The sequence below is a fragment of the Mercenaria mercenaria genome, chromosome 18 (genome assembly GCF_021730395.1).
Source record: "Mercenaria mercenaria strain notata chromosome 18, MADL_Memer_1, whole genome shotgun sequence".
NCBI classification, from domain to species: Eukaryota; Metazoa; Mollusca; class Bivalvia; order Venerida; family Veneridae; genus Mercenaria; species Mercenaria mercenaria.
Window position 1 is genome coordinate 18,532,851 of NC_069378.1, and position 20,073 is coordinate 18,552,923.

A 20,073-nucleotide genomic window follows, 5' to 3' on the forward strand; every position below is an offset into this window, starting at 1 on the left:
ACTCAAAAAGTAGGAATTATGGTGTTGTTCATCATTTGTTTTAAACCTGGAGTGTCTGTGCTAGTGCCACACATGACCTTCGATGTGCCGGTAGGTGATGAAGTATGCACGTTCTACGATTGTTCAAATTATACAGTGAAAAGAACAAAGCCCGACTTGTAGACGTGCACGGCCACGGGGATTCAAATTGAAAATATTTGGATTAAACATAGAAATATTGTTCAGATAAAGTTTTCAAACCATTTGTTACCAGTGTGTTTAGTTAAATATTTTAGATCTAGAGCCAAAGCCAGTGCTTTCTTGAAAAAAAGTTTGTTCACAGATCCTGACTGATCCATCACATTAATTGTCTCGGGCCCAAATCGTTTTGAACGTAACTTCTTTAGTACGGCAGTCAGATATTCTATCAAAATGCATATATTCATTTTTAAAAAATGTTTAGCTTTTCAAATAAGTTGTGTAGATATAAAAAATATTTTCTGTCGTATTGTAACCCCAATTTTCCCTGTTTGTATATTAATTGGCTGTGAATTGATTGAAAGAAAGAATCTGAAAAACAGACCTTCCCAACTCAAAATTTCTTGGTCAATCAAAGCACAACAAATAACACTTTTAAAGAGTGGCCATATTGGGATCATTTTTTGTCCGTCTGTTATCATTTTTGACTGAAATGAACCTCTATAACAAAAACTTAAGCTAAGCTTATCTGTTAAGAAATTATTCCAATGGATTCGAGCAATGTCGGAGCATTTGTGTGCCCAACTCCGTTTGGTCTCATTGGTCAAGTGATTTATTACTTTCCCCTCACCTCTACCGTTTGGAGTTTCACTAGGGGCACAAAGTTGCTCATGTGTCGAAGCCATCTAACTGGGTTTCAGAAGATATGTTATTCCACTTGGGTGCCTGTTTTGTCTTAAATATTCCTCATCCTCTGCCGTTAAATAGGCACGCCTTCAGATTAATGTAGAACAATCAAAATTAAAAATAAGACACTCGTCCCTCAGTAATTATAAATACAAAATAAAAAAAAAGTGATTCAGTGAGTTTTAGCAAGAATTTATTTGCAAAACCATTCATGTAGTCTTCAAAACATACAGAAAAGCTATCTACTGTCTTAGTCACACTGTAAATGTTAAAGTTCTGTGTTATTCTTAAAGAAATATTAACTTCATGTATAATCATAACTGCAAAAAAAAAAAAAAAATACCCGCTCGCTCCATGTAAAAGCAACCCGCCTCTGAAAAAATCAAAATTGAGAAAAAAAAAAAAAAAAAAAAAATTTCGCTCGCTCGCTCCTATTTTTTTTGAAAATTTTCCGAAGAACTACTAATCAATTTGGTATGGCCTAAGTAATATAAATAAATCATGCCAACTTTGAATCAATGGGTTGCCCCTTAGGGTGTAGAATTCTTCCATAGGGGAAACCGTCTAGCAGGCTTCTTAAGTTGCAGAACAGCACATAAAGTGCGAGCTACTCATGAGGTCCAAAGTTAATTCCTATTTGAGAGAAATAGCCTAAGAAATTTATATCCATTGATCTGTATCATAGCTACTTTCTGAGAACGCTACATGTATAAAAGTATTATAGAAGCCAGAGAATATAACAGAAACCAAGCAGACTGAAACAAATTCTGTTGCAAAAAATGACATTAAACACAAAATGTCATAAACTCTCATATTTTCTATGGGTAACTGTTGGCTTTAAAAACACTTAGAATTGCAACACTTGAAATTATATTAAATCAAATTAAAAAAGCTAACTGATTGGGAAAATCATGGCCCGCTTTGTTTGCTTTTTTCGCACATAAATTCAGTATTGTTCGAAGAATCTATAGCACTATAATCAATGTTATTACACTGCATTAGATACAACATAATATAGGGGGGCTATGTTGAATTCAGGCATATCTGTTCATTGTTCTGTCTGTTGGTTGTGTCTGAGCACCATCAACTTGAAAGCCACTTCTTCATAAATTTTTCTAAAACTAGCAATAAATACCTCAGCAACCCAGTTCACTTTAATAATCGGTCAAGGTCCGATTTGGAGTCAAAGGTCAGATAGCTTAAAGATTATGTTTGCTGCATATCTTCTGACTTGCGTCATAAGATTTTCATAAAAGTTGCATCAAGTATTTATCTCCTCAAAATGACATGATGAGTGCACAACAGAGTTCACTATGTTGAAGGTCAAGGTCACACTTGGAGATCAAAGGTCGAATAGCTCAAGTTTGTACTCACTCCATATCTTCTTAAACATTGGAATGGTTTTCATAAAATTTGCAGCAGTTGTTAGCTTCTTCAATGTGATATGCAGAGTGCACAACCAAGGTCACTAGGTTCAAGGTCAAAGGTCAGATATCTCAAACTTTTGTGCATTTTTAGCTCGACTATTCATAGAATAGTAGAGCTATTGGACTCGCCCATGCGTCCACGTCCGCGTCCCAATTTGGTTAAGGTTTTGTATGTAAGCTGGTATCTCAATAACCACTTGTGGGAATGGATTGAAACTTCACACACTTATTCACTGTGATAAACTGACCTACACTGCACAGGTTCTATAACTCTATTTTGCTTTTTTACAAAATTATGCCCCTTTTTCGTCTTAGAAATTTTTGGTTAAGGTTTTGTATGTAAGCTGGTATCTCAGTACTTACTAATGGGAATGGATTGAAACTTCACATACTTGTTCACTGTCATGATCTGACATGCACTAAGCAAGTCCCATAACTCTGCTCTTTTTTTTTCAAAATTATGCCCCTTTTTCGACTTAGAAATTTTTAGTTAAGGTTTTGTATGTAAGCTGGTATCTCAGTAACCACTTTTGAGAATGGATTGAAACTTCACACACTTATTCACTGTGATAAACTGACCTACATTGCACAGGTTCCATAACTCTATTTTACTTTTTTACAAAAAATTGCCCCTTTTTCGACTTAGAAATTTTTGGTTAAGGTTTTGTATGTAAGCTGGTATCTCAGTACTTAATAATGGGAATGGGTTGAAACTTCAAATACTTGTTCACTGTCATGATCTCACATGCACTAAGCAAGTCCAATAACTCTACTTTTTTTTTTTTTCAAAATTATGTCCCTTATTTTGACTTAGCAGTTTTTGGTTAAGTTTTTGTAGGTAAGCTGGTATCTCAGTATCCACAAATTGGAAAGGATCGAAACTTCACACACTTGTTCACTGTCATGATATGACATGCAGTACAGAGGTTCAATACCTCTACTTTGCATTTTACAAAATTATGCCCCTTTTTCAACTTTTTTATTAATTCAATTGACAAGGCTGTTGAATAGTTGAGCGTTGCTGTCCTCTGACAGCTCTTGTTTATCTTACAGCCACTGAAATGAATGTCATAAAACTAGCATCGATTCTTGACCTCATCAACACCGTATGCATTCGCTAGGGTCAAGGTCACTGTGACTTAAGGACAAAGACCAAATAGCTGATCATGGTCTACACTGTTCGCCTTTCAGTCAGTATCTTTTTGGTAAGCACCCCTTTAACAACAGTTAATGGTACTGTCCAAACTGAAAGGTGGACAAGTTCATTACAGAAATTTAGCACTTGGTAAGGGTTAAAACCCATTGACACAATTATTCACCACATCGAGACGACATGCAGAGCGCATGTTTTGGATGGCTCGCTTCAAGGTCAAGGTCACACTTAGGGGTCAAAGGTCATATGACTTTGTTTCGTGTATGCTCTTTAACTTTTGAACTGCTTGAAGGATTTTAAAGAAACTTTGCACAAATGTTCACCACATCGAGATGACTTACAGAGTGCATGTTTCGGATAGCTCGCTTCAAGGTCAAGGTCACACTTAGGGGTCAAAGGTTATACCTTTGGGCATATATTTCTCCGCATTGCGATGCTCTTGTTTAATTGGTTTGTGACAGTGCAACGGAAATTTAAATTTGGTATTGAAGGTTTGTGATATAAATACTTCTGTTCTTGAGTATTTGACCAGACATAACTTATTTTCCCTGACAGTTCCAGACATGCAGTCCTTAGACTGAAAACATTCATTTAATAGGTGAGAAACAAATGGACCTGCATTGAAAATCAGTTTCTAAAGGATCTTCACCAAACGTCCTGTAGCATATATGTATGGATGTGTCTCTGCAGATTGTACGAATGGTTCAAATTAGAGCCATGATGATCCTTGAGAGGAAAACATAAGAACTCCTTAACAAAAATTTGGTCGTGAATGAAAGTGTAAGGCTTAGACATGAAACACATAAAATTTATGCTATTGAAATTGATCATTTCCTGCTTGAAATAGTTTCCCTTAGTTGAAAAATTTTTTGCCCTCTTATTGACAAAAATCGCCATCCACTTGATATAGTTTTGAACTTAGGACTTTGTGTACATAGGTCTGACACCATCCTCTTACTATAGGTTACCCTCCATTTGACAGTTGTCTGGAACATAGATCACCCACTATTTGATACACAATTCTGCTTCCACTTGATAGTTGATACACAATTCTGCTTCCGCTTGATATAATTTGATACATAGTCCTGCTTCCACATGATATTTGATACACAATTCTTCTTCCACAGGATAGTTGATACACAATTCTGCTTCCACTTGATAGTTGATACACAATTCTGCTTCCACTTGATATTTGATACATAGTTCTGCTTCCACTTGATATTTGATACACAATTCTGCTTCCACTTGATATTTGATACATAGTTCTGCTTCATAGTTGATACACAATTCTGCTTCTACTTGATATTTGATACATAGTTCTGCTCCCACTTGATATTTGATACACAATTCTGCTTCCACTTGATATTTGATACATAGTTCTGCTTCCACTTGATATTTGATACATAGTTCTGCTTCCACTTGACATCAGTTCATATACTATGTTAGCTAGGTCACCATCCATCTTACATTATAGGTCATTTAAATTTGGAAAGTCACTACCAGCTTGAAATCTCCCTCCACTTGACAAAAATCTCTCTCCACTTGACATAAATACCTCTCAGTTTGGCATTATAGAAAGACCTTTTGAATCTAAAAGTTAGGGGAGCTGTCTTCTTTGTAAAAATAGAAATGTTTAAAGTTATTTTAATCGCAATACAATAACAAAAACATGTTTAAGACGTTTAGATGATATAACTTCTAATATTGTGACAAGTAACGACATGGCTTCAAATTGCATTGATTTCAAACAGAAGAAGATTGTGGAAAGTTGCGGAGAATTAAACATGCTCAGCTATCTCAGTCTCTCTCTGTTTCGATCAATATTGAGCAACTGTTAACTGAAGCCTTGGAAAAACTGTCGTTTTTGTTTTTTTCATTATATAAAAACTGTGTTCTCAAGATATTTTCTTTTTTTCTGCAAATATTGTATAGAAATAGACAAAAGTTGTTATGTCTTCCACCACATAGTGGTATGGGAGACATATTGATTTACTCCTGTGTGTCTGTCTGTCACAAAACTTGTTCGCACTCTTTAAGTCGAACATTTCTTATCCGATCTTCACCAAACTTGAACAAAATGTGTTTGCTAATTAGTCCTCGGCCAAGTTCGATAACTAGCCAAATCGGCCCAGGCACTTCGGAATTATGGCCCTTGAACATAATTACTGACACTACTGATACAGCGTTGTAGACAGGTTACTCCAACATGTGAATACTTATAGGCCCCAAACAGTATACAAAGACAGACTTACTATTCAGATGATTAGGCAGTTGTGGGAGACATGCGCTTTTCTCAAAAGCACCTCTAGTTTTCTATTGCATTTTATCTGCGGAAAGTGGAGGGACATAGACTTGGTGTTGTTGTGGGGCTGTTCATCAGTCAGTGTATGCATGAGTCCATCTGAAATTGAAAATGCTTATAATTCAAAAACTATTTTATCTAAAATCACCAAACCTCACATCATGATTATTTAGCACATGACGTTTGCTGGCATTTATTAGTATTATCCCCATTGACCTAGTAAAAGCAGAGTTTTCCCATTTGATTTGGTAAAAAATAGGGATATTTGACTGTATCTAAGTAATCGAATGAATTGGATTTTCATGGAACTTTACACAAATGTAAATCACTAGAGTGCACATACAGTTTTATTTGAAGCACTTCAGTAACTTCAGAGTTACTGCCCTTTAATTTTTTAAAATCCATAAATTCACACTTAACAAAGTAATCTAAGGAATTAAACATGGACATAGATCACTACAGACCAGTGGTGATCTCTTCAGTAACTGCAGAGTTATTGCCCTTTAATTGTTCTAAAATTCATAAATTCCCACAAAACAAAGTAATCCACTGATGGATCATCACAAAAGTAAAATCAGATATAGGTCACTTAATATAGGCAGTGGTGCACATGCAACTTTAGTCAGGATCTCTTCAGTAACTGCAGAGTTATTGCCCTTTAATTGTTCTAAAATTCATAAATTCCCACAAAACAAAGTAACCCACTGATGGATCATCACAAAAGTAAAATCAGATATAGGTCACTTAATATAGGCAGTGGTGCACACCCAACTTTAGTCAGGATCTATTCAGTAACTGCAGAGTTATGATTGCCCTTTAATTGTTCTAAAATTCATAAATTCCCACAAAACAGAGTAATCTATTGATGGATCGTCATGAAACTAAAAACAAATATACATCACTTGATATAGGCAGTGGTGCACATGCAACTTTAGTCAGGATCTCTTCAGTAACTGCAGAGTTATTGCCCTTTAATTGTTATGTCTTTGAAAATATAGTCCCCTCATTCACAAAGCAACCAGTGTTTAGCATTCACTGAATATGCTTTTTGTGTATTAATAGATGTATATAAACAAACAAATCCTCAAATATGGGGATTTTGATAAATATAAAATGATTTCCAGTATAAATATTGAAGTATTTGAGCAATTTCACAAAGAAAAAAAAAGAATATTAAATAAACTTCCGTAGGTGAAAAGTATATTTTTCACTTATACAGAATGATTTATTTAAAACAGTTGAAAAAATGTGAAACTACGTAATAATTATACTTTTGTTTGTTTTTTATGTAAGGCCAAAATATCTCAGTGTGAAAGCCAGATATGACACTCCTTCATGAAAATATTGTTTTCTAGTTTTTATGCTCTATATTTTTCTCATAAGCAGATTGTTTGTCTCAGTTAAAGGGAAAATGTCAATTTTTTTGAGAAACTTAAAGCAGGATGTTTTTAAGTACTCCGAAAAGTGGTTAGTGGTTGAGATAGGATTTCGATATGAGAAAATTAATTAAGACGTAATTGAAAAACAGTGGGAGTACCAGTTTGTTTGGTTGTGATTGTATATTTTACCTGTAAAATCTTTTTGATTAGCTTTTAAAGAAAACTATGACCTAGATGTTTTGCTAATTTGCTTGTAAGTTTGATGTGCTGGCTTATATATGGCATAAAGCTTGGCTTTCAGTCAAAATTTATTGCAGTGCTTGTATAATAATGAAACTTTTATATCCTAAGGAGTGGTCAACAGGCACTTTCCCACTTTGGGGGGGGGGGGGGCATATAGATTTGCTCTTGTCCGTCCGTCCTTCTGAGCTCACATTTGCATACTTAGGTGGCTATAGGAACAATAGGTAACTGTACTTTTTCTTTGATGTCATTCATTCCGTAAGGCTTTTATGTGGCTATTTTTCTCTTACGTGGCTAAAAGAACAATAGAGAGAACAAAAGAGTAGCCACATAAGTATCCATATGTAGGAACGTCTGTCCGTCCTTCCGAGAATGTTGTGTCGCGCCTAGCTCCAAAAGTATTTGATATAGAGTCACAAAACTTTACAGGAATGTTATTCAGCATGTGTAGTTGTGCACCTGGGGTTTTGCGTCTGGATTCATGCAGTCATGTAGAAGTTATAGCACCTGACTTAGTTAAAAATTGGTCATTTTAATGTCGTGTCGTGCGTAGCTCCAAAAGTATTTGACCTAGAGTCACCAAAGTTTACAGGAATGTTGGTCAGCATGTGCAGTTGTGCACCTGGGGTTTCGTGTCTGGATTCATTCAGTATTGTAGGAGTTATGGCCCCTGACCTGGGAAAAAATTGTCATTTTAATGTCATGTAGTGGGGGCATCTGTGTCCCATGGACACATTTCTAGTTTTATACAATCTCGGCAGGCATACATATGTTTTTGACAATACAGAAAGTGACGTCACTCGACCTTCAGCTTTTTCTGCAAGTAAAGAAAATGAATGTGAACAGGCTAAACTTGAAAACGAAAGTCGCATTTGCATTGGTCTGTAGTCAAGGGTCATGTGCAAGGGTCCTTCGTCTGAAAGGGCCATCAGACGCTAATATGTTTTATTACGTTACAGGCGTGGAAAGGATATGAAGTTCACAATATGTGCAGGAGTCTGTTGCCTGTCACTGTTACTAAAAATAGATTTTTGTTTTACTTTCAGGTATCTTCAGTATTAATGTTACATGGCATATATTTTCCAGAAGTGGAAGAATCACAACTCTGCATCATCAGCTTGCAAAAAGTAAAAAATATAAATAAGAAATAAAAAAATACTGTAAGGTTAGTTGTCTATGGACTGTTTACTCAAGAATGCACAAGGCGGCATTTAGAAAAAAGTACTAAAATTGCATCCCCATTAACAAACTAACTTTTAAACTTTTATATTTTCAGTGCCGGACCAAAGGGAGACAATCTGTTTGAATGGGTATCAACTATATTGGGTCCTCCAGGAACAGTATACGAAGGCGGTGTATTCTTCCTTGATATACATTTCACCTCAGAGTATCCCTTCAAACCACCAAAGGTAGACTAAAAATTTGTTTATGCTAAAAGTAGTGTCGAGAGTCATTTTTCACACATTTGGGTGTTGATGCCACACCTTGTTTTGCATGCCAAGGCAGTCAAGACCATATCTCAGTAACCAAAGAAACATCAGTTTTCAAATCTACTGAACCAGGATAGATAACTCCGGGTCTTATTAAAATTTTGTTGCTCAAGCTGTTATCACTGCCGTAAAATCATTTTAATTATGTCTCCCCCAGGAGACATATTGTTTTTGCCCTGTCCGTCCGTCCGTACGTCACACTTCATTTCCGAGCAATAACTGGAGAATCATTTGACCTAGAACCTTTAAACTTCATAGGGTTGTAGGGCTGCTGGAGTAGACGACCCCTATTGTTTTTGGGGTCATTCCGTCAAAGGTCAAGGTCACAGGGGCCTGAACATTGAAAACCATTTCCGATCAATAACTAGAGAACCACTTGACCCCGAATGTTGAAACTTCATAGGATGATTGGTCATGAAGAGTAGATGACCCCTATTTATTTTGGGGTCACTCCGTCAAAGGTCAAGGTCACAGGGGCCTGAACATTGAAAACCATTTCCGATCAATAACTAGAGAACCACTTGACCCCGAATGTTGAAACTTCATAGGATGATTGGTCATGAAGAGTAGATGACCCCTATTGATTTTGGGGTCACTCCGTCAAAGGTCAAGGTCACAGGGGCCTGAACATTGAAAACCATTTCCGATCAATAACTAGGGAACCACTTGACCCAGAATGTTGAAACTTCATAGGATGATTGGTCATAAAGAGTAATTGACCCCTATCGATTTTGGGGTCACTCCATTAAAGGTCAAGGTCACAAGGGCCTTAACATGGAAAACCATTTCCGGTCAATAACTTGAGAACCACTTGACCCAGAATGTTGAAACTTCATAGGATGATTGGTCATGCAGAGTAGATGATCCATATCGATTTTGGGGTCACTCTTTTAAAGGTCAAGGTCACAGGGGCCCGAACATGGAAAACCATTTCCAATCAATAACTTGAGAACCTCTCGACCCAGAATGTTGAAACTTCATAGGATGATTGTTCATGCAGAGTAAATGACCCCTATTGTTTTTGGGGCCACTCCGTTAAAGGTCACAGGGGCCTGAACATTGATAACCAGTTCTGATCAATAACTTGAGAACCACTTGACCCAGAATGTTGAAACTTCATAGGATGATTGAACATGCAGAGTAGATGACCCCTATTGATTTTGGGGTCAGTCTGTTAAAGGTCAAGGTCACAGTGGCCTGTTCACGTAAAATCATTTTTTGGAAATAACTTGAGAACCACTTGACCTACAATGTTGAAACTTAATAGGATGATTGGACATGCAGAGTAGATGACCCCTATTTATTTTGAGGTCACTTGATCAAAGGTCAAGGTCACAGGAGCCTGAACAGAGACTTGAGAACCACTAGGCCAAGAGTGTTGAAATTTAGCGGGATGACTGGACATGCCAAGTAGATGATCCCTATTGCAGCCAACCATCAGTGTCTCTTTGATTTTTGCTCCTGACCCCTATTGACTTCTTGCCTATAGGACTTTGCATTGGGGGAGACATGCGCTTTTTTACAAAAGCATTTTCTAGTTTGTATTGTTGTTTATTTTAATTCTTACTTCTGAGAAATTGTTTAATATTTGAGTGGGCTGTCATGCAGATATCATTTATTAATTTTTAATCCCCCGCAACAAATGGTGGGGGGTTATAGGAATGGTCTTCCTTCCACCTTCCGTCAGTCTGTAACATTTCGTGTCTGCTCTGTATCTCCTAAACCCCTTGAAGGACTTTCATGAAACTTTGGTCAAATGATCTGCTCATCAAGATGGTGTACGGAACTCACGAGTCAGCCATGTAGGCTCAAGGTCAGATTCACAACTCAAGGTCAAAGGTTTGAGCCAACCATTTTGTGTCCGCTCTGTATCTCCAAAACCCCTTGAAGAGTGATCATGAAACTTTGGTCCAATGATCTCCTCATCAAGACAACGTGCAGAACCTATAAGTCAACCGTGTCTGCTCAAGATCCATTTTGTGTCTGCTCTGTATCTTCTAATCCCTTTGAAGGATAAACATGAAACTTGGGTCAAATGATCACCTGATCAAGACAATGTGCAAAATTCATGAGTCAGCCATATTGGCTCAAGATCGAGGTCAAAACTCTGGGTCAAATGTTTGAGCCTTCCATTTTGTGTCCGCTCTGTATCTCCTAAACCCCCTGAAGGAATTTCAAGAAACTTGGATCAAATGATCACATCATCAAGACGATGTGCAGAACTCATAAGTCAGTCATGTCAGCTTAAGGTCAAGGCCGCAACTCTGGGTCAGATGTTTGAGCCTTTCATTTTGTGTCCGCTCTGTATCTCCTAAACCCCTTGAAGGATTGTCATGAAACTTGGGTCAATTGTTCACCTCATCAAGACGATATGCAGAACTACTGAGTCAGCCATTTTGGCTCAAGGTCAGGGTCACAACCCAAGGTCAAAGGGTTGAGCCTTCCATTTTATGTCTGCTCTGTATCACCTAAACCCCTTGAAGGATTTTAAGGCGTAAAAAAAAAATATGTACGTTTCCGGTGACCCGACCGACCCTAATTTTAGCCCCCGACCCTAAACTTTTTTTCGGACGAAAATTTGCGGGTACGAAAGAAATTATATGCTCATTTAGGAACATCGGATCGATGTACATTCACCGGGCTTTTTGAGCAAGTCCACCCGCCGACAGGCAGTTTCTTGTGAAGGATCTGACAGTTCTATATTCACCTCCATCATACATTGACGAGTTAAATTCTGGATAGGACGAGTCAAAGAATATTTATTTTTATAGATCTAGCTCTTTGGACAAGTGGACTTTGCTGTATACTCGACCGATCGGGCGAGTGGTTTTAACGTCGTAACTTTACCAAATTCAGAAATTATGTCACGAAAAAATACCTGGATTGACTGGAATTAACCCGCGAATCATAAGGATATCAAAACGTCATGCCGGTAATTTTCCATTCCACGAGCACGTGCGACCTATCGTAATATCTAATCTCGCCGTTACTTTTGTTTATCGACACGAACACAAAAAAAGCGCGTGGTGCATTCATTTTTTAATATAATCGCTTCAAATTTTCAACACTGCTTAAGAAGTAATACAGTTTAAATTCTATAATAATTTTAATAAGACATTGACAAAAATGTAGGCAAAATTCTATAAAAACGGCCGAATTTTCATGTAATCACTTGTAACATCAAACAGCGCGATCTTCATTACTTATTTCTTTCTTAAAGTAAATAAATGATACATAATATGGTCATAAAATTCAGACTTTTGAACAGAAAGTATAAAAAACAGAATTAAAAAATCTTTTATAATGAAAAAGCGGCAGCAATTTAAATACATGGAGTAAAACGATTTTTCGCAAACAGATTTCTCTTAGCGCGGCAGAATAGGTTACGTGACCTCGTGAATGTAAATAGAAATGTGGCTTTAGAATAACGCAGTATAATGTTGTTGCGGTTTTTAATTAAGTTTTAAATGAATCTTTTAGTACAAGTATTATTTTTGACACGACACTTTGTAAGATATTCTTCTATAACAATAATGTAAATTCTTTGAGGGCAAACAGGTCACAGAGGTCATTCGTGATGTTGTACATTCGCTTTTAAAAAAAATAAAGAAGAAACTTTTTTATTGATTTCTTCTCAGCAATTTAAAGAAGCGAGGCGGTACGATCAAACAGTGATGTTTCACATGGCGCGAAAACATGACGTAATACCATGACAATCTCGGGCAATTATACCGCTTTGATCTTCTCTTCAGATGCCATGATACCGACACACTTCTGTTAGCTCTTTGGACGGTGTTAATTAATGATGAAAACAAGGCCAGTTACTTAGCTTATGAACTGAATAATTTCCGATAATTGTGTTTTTTTTTCCGCTTTCACAAAGGGTGTGTTGATGATAATTGAGAAAATGAAAATAACTAAATATTTTATGCTGTCCTAATAGTTTAGGAAAATACGGGAGGGGATAAACTTTAATTATTATTACTATCGCTGCAGTTATTTTGGAGAGCAACTGGCTGGTGCTGCTGACAAAAATACAGGAAAGAAAAATAAAAATGTCTGCTGTAAAAAGGAAGTTTAAGAACAAATATGCCACCTTAAAAAGGAAATGTAGGGTACAAGGGAAAAGTATTTGTCTACTGAGTGTTACATTTGAAATTTACTTATTGTATAATACTCCTTTCATAAAAGTGACAATATTAAACATGTCAATTGTAACGGCAAGTGACTGTTCACTAAGGTCAAGCAGATTTTAGTGGTTAGTAGTCCTGCAGGGCAGGTGGTGTGGAAAAAAAATTACACCCCTGCCTTGACATAAAAAATCATGAGGCTTCAACCAATGTAAACCCAAAGGTGCATCTGTATAAATATTCTGACGGCATGTATTTAAAAAATTTGACTAAAAGCCAAAGGGTATATAAAAAGCAGTGTATTTAAAGTGTATAGCATCTGCCATCTAGTAAAGACATAATTATATGTATTGGTAAGACAATAGGCAAAAGCAAAGACAAGGGAATTCCACTACTGTAAAGATGTGTATTCTAAAAAAAAAAAAAAAAAAAATCGACCTACCTACCCTATTTTTTCTGGCATGTCACAGGAAACATACATATTTTTTTTTTTGGCCTAACATTACTTGGCTGTAATATTTCCCTTATGAAGACAATGTGCAGAATTCAAAATTCACCCCTGCCACAACTCTAATGTTTAATGGTGTCACCCAATACCATCAGACCTTTTACTATTCATAACAGGGGCGGGGGATATAGCTGTCTTTCAGACTGCCTTGTTCATTTAATGAAATGATTAATAAATAAAGTATGAATTATAATCACTCATTACATGTTTACATCCAAGGAATCAAATATTTTCGATGTAACAGCAGGAAAAACTAACATGATTGAAATTAGAGCTCAGCAAAATTCTTTGAATGTAACTCGTCCTGCAGCGGGACGGAATTTAGAGTTCCGAACAACAATAGATCTTTTAACAATCAGACTTCTGCATGGCTCCAACAGAGCCTTGCATTTTATTATTCTGTTCAACCCATTTAATAAATAAATCCAATATGAAGATGTACTTGTGTAATAATCACTACATAATGTAACATTAATCCACATCAAACTTAAATTTGGCAAAGAGAAAATGCCTTTGCTGGTGCCATTGTCATGTTTCAAAAGACGTCAGAGGTGACATATTTCAGAACAGTACTGTAAACTATTTACATACTGTTGCTGTACATATTCAACTTCGCTTATAAAATTATCAGTTTTAAATATATTATGTAATCTCTAGGGATCAATTGGATTATATTATTTGGACATTTTTTGGCAGAGGGTTATTTTTATGCCCCCCGAAGGGAGGCATATTAGTTTTCAACTGTCTGTTCGTTCGTTCGTCACAACGTTAACTTTTTGCTTGAAGGCTCTTTACTCGCGAACCACTGCACCCTGGACCGTCAAACCACATGCTGATAGTACTTATTGAGTACACGACCCGTACTGACTTTGGGGTCACCAAGTCAAAGGTCAAGGTCACCAGGTCAAAGGTCATGGGGGGGTGGGTAATTTGGGGGCATTTGTCACCATTAGTGACAGCTCTTGTTTTGTATAGTGAATTACTACACAATCGTGCAAGTATTGAAATTGACACTTAATCAAGCACTGAAGATTTATCAATATTATTCCTAAAAATGACAGTCTTTCATACCACAGTAATGTAACCTTATCAGATATTTACAAAATACGTTTGCTGTAACTTTCAGAATGATAATATTGATGAAAGTCAGCAGCTTGCTTATTTTAGAACCATAATGTTTTTGGTGCTTAAAGAAGTATCGGTGATGAGATAAAAGTTACTGAACAGACATAATGAAAAACCTGTATACGTGCGAATCAAAGACATACACACGTATATGTATGTTAGACTGGCTCCCATCTCTATGTTTCTCCATCAGTCATAACTAAGTTCTTGGTGAACGCCATATTCAACAATATCTAAAGCACTTCCACTTCACTGATCATGTTAGTCTTTGGTCAGTGCCATATTTAACAGTGTTTACAGCACCTACATTTCTTCAGTAATCATGTAAGTTCTTGACGAACACCTTATTTTATAGAATTTACATCACCATTATTTGTCCACCATTCCTAATCATATTTGAACAGAATGTACAATCTTTTGCAAGTTTGATATCGATCATATTCTGTCTAGAGTAATGTGCCCTTGATTTACCAAAAAATATGATGTTTTAGCTATTTTTACACTTGAGATGGATATTTAGATAGGCCAGAACTCAGTCAAGTTTAATAATGGGCCAGATCATACCAGATTATGTCCTTGATTTATTGAAATAAAGGTGTATTTCGTATTTGGGTGAGGGACACTAAGGACCAGCAAGGCATTCTTGTCTCTTAACCCTTAACCTGCTAAATTTCTATAATGAACTTGTCCATCTATGATCTATCAATCATTAACTGTTAGAATGGGTGCTTACTAAATGATACTGACTAAATGGCGAACAGCACAGATTGTAATCAGACTGCACGAATTTGCAGGCTGATCATGATCTACAAAGGCAGAATCAATCGTGTCCAGCATGATAAGGGTTAATAGATTGCACAAAATATGAATTTAAATTTGCTCATAAACTAAATTTAATAGGAAAGATTCAGTGTCCTAAATGTCCTTGAAAGTGGAAACGTGTACAACAATATAGGTTCTATAACTGTAACAGCAGACCTTCTCACTATGACTTAAAATATTTAAATTATATTCAGATAAGATTTGTTTTGCAGTATTTCTCTGGATAATGTTCTGTTGTTTATTTGAATATACTGTCAAACCATTTAAATTTGATCACTTAAAATTTCGTTGTTTGGACCAAAACTATTTCATGGGTGCACGTTTTCATGGATTTATGGATTTTTAATTTAAAAAGAAAAAAAGATAAATCAAAATTTTATTTGATGTTTGCGATTAAAATTGAAAGGAGGCTGCTGAGATAATGAATGATTTCACGGGACTGCAATTGTGGTTTACTTGTTTTTCTATTTTCATAATAAATAAGTTTTTCCAAGTCTTTTCTTGGTGCTCTTCACTACACATAAAAGAGTATTAATTCTTAATTATACCCCCACAAAACGAAGTTTGGGGGTGGGTATATAGGAGTGAGCTTGGCGGTCTATCGGTCTGTTGGTTTTTGTGGTTTCCGGATGATAACTCATGAAAGGCTTGACTGATTTGAATAATTTTTGGTACACAGGTGTAACATCAGAAAATACAGGTCAAGTTCGAATTTGGGGTCAATAGGTCAAAGGTCAAGGTCACTGACCCTGAACAGTTAAACGGTTTCCGGATGGTAATTTGAGAACGCTTGGGCCTATGATCATATATTTTGGTACAGAAGTGTAACATCATGAAATACAGGTCAGTGTAGGTCAAAGGTCAAGGTCACAGTGACTCTGAAAAGTTAAATGGTTTCCGGATGATAACTTGAGAACCCTTGGGCCTAGGATAATAATTTTTTGGTACACAGATGTAAGATCATGAAATACAGGTCAAGTTCGACTTTGAGGTCTGTAGGTCAGAGGTCAAGGTCACAGTGACTCGGAACAGTTAAACGGTTTCTGGATGGTAACTTGAGAACCCTTGGGCCTATGATCATATATTTTAGTACACAGGTGTAACATTATGAAATACAGGTCAGTTTTGACTTTGGGGTCTGTAGGTCAAAGGTCAAGGTCACAGTGACTCGGAACAGTTAAATGGTTTCCGGATGATAACTTGAGAACACTTGGGCCTAGGATCATAATTTTTGGTATACAGATGTAGCATCATGAAATACAGGTCAAGTTCGACTTTGAGGTCTGTAGATCAAAGGTCAAGGTCACAGTGACTCGGAACAGTTAAACGGTTTCTAGATGGTAACTTGAGAACGCTTGGGTCTAGGATCTTAAATTTTTGTACACAGGTGAAACATGATTAAATACAGGTCATGTTCGACTTTGAGGTTAGTAGGTCAAAGGTCAAGTTCACAATAACACGAAACAGTTAAATGGTTTCCGGATGATAACTTGAGAACGTTTAGGCCTAGGATCATGAAAATTGATATTGAGGTTGGTTATGACCAGCAGATGACCCCTAAAGATTTTGAGGTCAGCAGGTATCAGGTCAAGGTCATAGTGACCCGGAACACTTAAACGGTTTTGGACAACAACTTCACAACGCTTGGGACTAGGATCACGAAATTTAAAAGGGAGGTTGGTCATGACCAACAGATGACCCATAATTATTTTGGGTTCCAAAGGGCAAAGGTCATTTAAACCTTTTCCGGACAATAACTTGAGAACGCTTGGGCCGAGGATCATGAAACTTTATAGGGGGGTTGATCATGACCAGCAGATGACCTCAATTGACCTCAGTCAGTAGGTCAAAGGTCAAGTAAGTTCAGCTTTGACATTGGCTTAGTTCTGTGACAAGGCCATATTGTGGGGGTATAATTCGTCACTCCTGTGACAAGTCAAGTTTATATATTTTTATGCCCCCGAAGGGAGGCATATAGTTTTTGAACCGTCTGTCAGTCTGGTCTGTCCGCAATTTTCGTATCCGGTCCATATCTTTGTCATCGATGGATGGATTTTCAAATAACTTGGCATAAATGTGTACCACAGTAAGACGACGTGTCGCGCGCAAGACCCAGGTCCATAGCTCAAAGGTCAAGGTCACACTTAGACATTAAAGGATAGTGCATTGATGGGCGTGTCCGGTCCATATCTTTGTCATCGATGGATGGATTTTCAAATAACTTGGCATGAATGTGTACCACAGTAAGATGACGTGTCGCGCGCAAGACCCAGGTCCGTAGCTCAAAGGTCAAGGTCACACTTAGACATTAAAGGATAGTGCATTGATGGGCGTGTCCGGTCCATACTTTGTCATCGATGGATGGATTTTCAAATAACTTGGCATGAATGTGTACCACAGTAAGACGACGTGTCGCGCGCAAGACCCAGGTCCGTAGCTCAAAGGTCAAGGTCACACTTAGACATTAAAGGATAGTGCATTGATGGGCGTGTCCAGTCCATATCTTTGTCATCGATGGATGGATTTTCAAATAACTTGGCATGAATGTGTACCACAGTAAGACGACGTGTCGCGCACAAGACCCAGGTCCGTAGCTCAAAGGTCAAGGTCACACTTAGACATTAAAGGATAGTGCATTGATGGGCGTGTCCGGTCCATATCTTTGTCATTCATGCATGGATTTTTAAATAACTACGCATGAATGTGTGGCACAGTAAGACGACGTGTCGCGCGCAAGACCCAGCTCTGTAGGTCAAAGGTCCTAAACTCTAACATCGGCCATAACTACTCATTCAAAGTGCCATCGGGGGCATATGTCATCCTATTGAGACAGCTCTTGTTTAAACATGTTCTTTTTATTTAAATAATTAATGAAACATTTATTGGTAATTATACATGATTTGCATGAAAAAAAAGAAGAGAAATACAGGTATCTAGTTACAAACTGACAGTGACATATGTTAGGCCAAGACAATGTGTTTAAGGTCTTAACATTTTATTGAATGAATCTTAGCAATATGTACAGTAATTAATGTATGAAGTTGAGTTTAGGTCACACTTTGATTAATCCCCCATCACAAGTGGTGGGGGATATAGGAATGGTCTCCTTCCGTACGTCCGTAACAATTGTGTCCGCTCCGTATAACTTAAACCCCTTGAAGGATTTCATGAAACTTTGGTCAAATGATCACCTCATCAAGACGATGTGCAGAACTCATGAGTCAGCCATGTCAGCTCAAGGTCAAGGTCACAACTCAAGGTCAAAGGTTTGAGCCTTCCATTTTGAGTCCGCTCTGTATCACCTAGCGGCCTTTAAGGATTTTCATGAATCTTGGGTCAAAAGATCACCTCATCAAGATGATATGCTGAACTGAGTCAGCCATGTTGGTTCAAGGTCAAGGTCACAACTCGAGGTCAGAGGTTTGAGCCTTCCATTTTTGTGTCCGAACCGTATCTCCTAAATCCCTTGTATATCTATAGTATACCAGCATCAAGATAGTGCCTGGTGTTTTTGAAATGTAATTTGCGAAGGATTGCCTGGGGACGACTGTATACGGGTGTTTTAGGACAAATTTTACTCTTGGAAGAAGTCAGCATGTTAGTATGCCTTCAATGCAGGTCATAGACCACATTGTGTGTAACAGCTAGCAGAATACTGATGTTGTTAAAGCAGAATACAGTGAAATAAAAAAAATAATATTGATTTCATTTACTGGAGTTTAAATGCACCATTAATTTTCTGTCCTTATCAATTAGAGTAATCAGAGTACTCCAGTTGTATTTATGCCCTTAGGGAGGCATACAGTGATTGCACTGTTTATAATAACAGTTGTTATTTATAAGACTTAAGTTTGTTCCCCAAATAACAGATGTTACATAAGACTTTATAAGTTTGTTCGGCATCTGAAAGACTTTATATTGCAGCTATAACTTTTAAACAATTGAAAAGATTTCAAAGAAGCATTACAGGTCTGTACCTCAAGAGGTCAAGGTCACAGTTGAGACCCGTAACAGCAGGCCAGGGCACTCCACTTTGATGCATATGCCACAACAATTATAAGTGGTGGCAGTCATGTTCTATTTTTAGCCATATATAGGTTTAGATGACACATGATTTTATGCCCCCCCTTCGAAGAAGGTGGAGTATATTGTTTTGCAGATGTCGGTCGGTCTGTCTGTCCGTAGACCAATCCGTTTCTGGATGATAACTCAAGAACGCTTGGGCCTAGGATCATAAAAGTTGATAGGGAGGTTGGTTATAACCAGCAGATGACCCCTATTGATTTTGAGGTCAGTAGGTCAAAGGTCAAGGTCACAGTGACCCAGAACAGTTAAAGGGTTTCTGGATGATAACTCAAGAACGCTTGGGCCTAGGGTCATGAAAGTTGATATTAGGGAGGTTGGTCATGACCAGCAGATGACCCCTATTGATTTTGAGGTCAATAGGCCAACTTAGGTCAAGGTCACAATGACCATGAACAGTTAAACAGTTTCCCTATGATAACTCAAGAACACTTGGGCCTAGGGTTATGAAAGTTGATAGGGAGGTTGGTCATGACCAGCAGATGATCCCTATTGATTTTGAGGTCAGTAGGTCAAACGTCAAGGTCACAGTGACCAGGAACAGTTT

General features: G+C 37.4%; 1 protein-coding gene across 2 annotated transcripts in view; it reads left to right on the forward strand.

The window, feature by feature from the left end:
• LOC123539066 (ubiquitin-conjugating enzyme E2 E1-like) overlaps nucleotides 1–20,073 on the forward strand; it is a 44,041-nt gene that overhangs the window by 14,279 nt on the left and 9,689 nt on the right. For both annotated transcript variants that reach the window (XR_008368307.1, XM_045323539.2), the window contains exon 4: nucleotides 8,645–8,777. Coding sequence is in view for 1 of the 2 variants with exons in the window: in XM_045323539.2 (XP_045179474.1) it covers nucleotides 8,645–8,777 (133 nt within the window). In the remaining variant the exon portion in view is untranslated. The remainder of the gene's footprint in view (nucleotides 1–8,644; nucleotides 8,778–20,073) is intronic.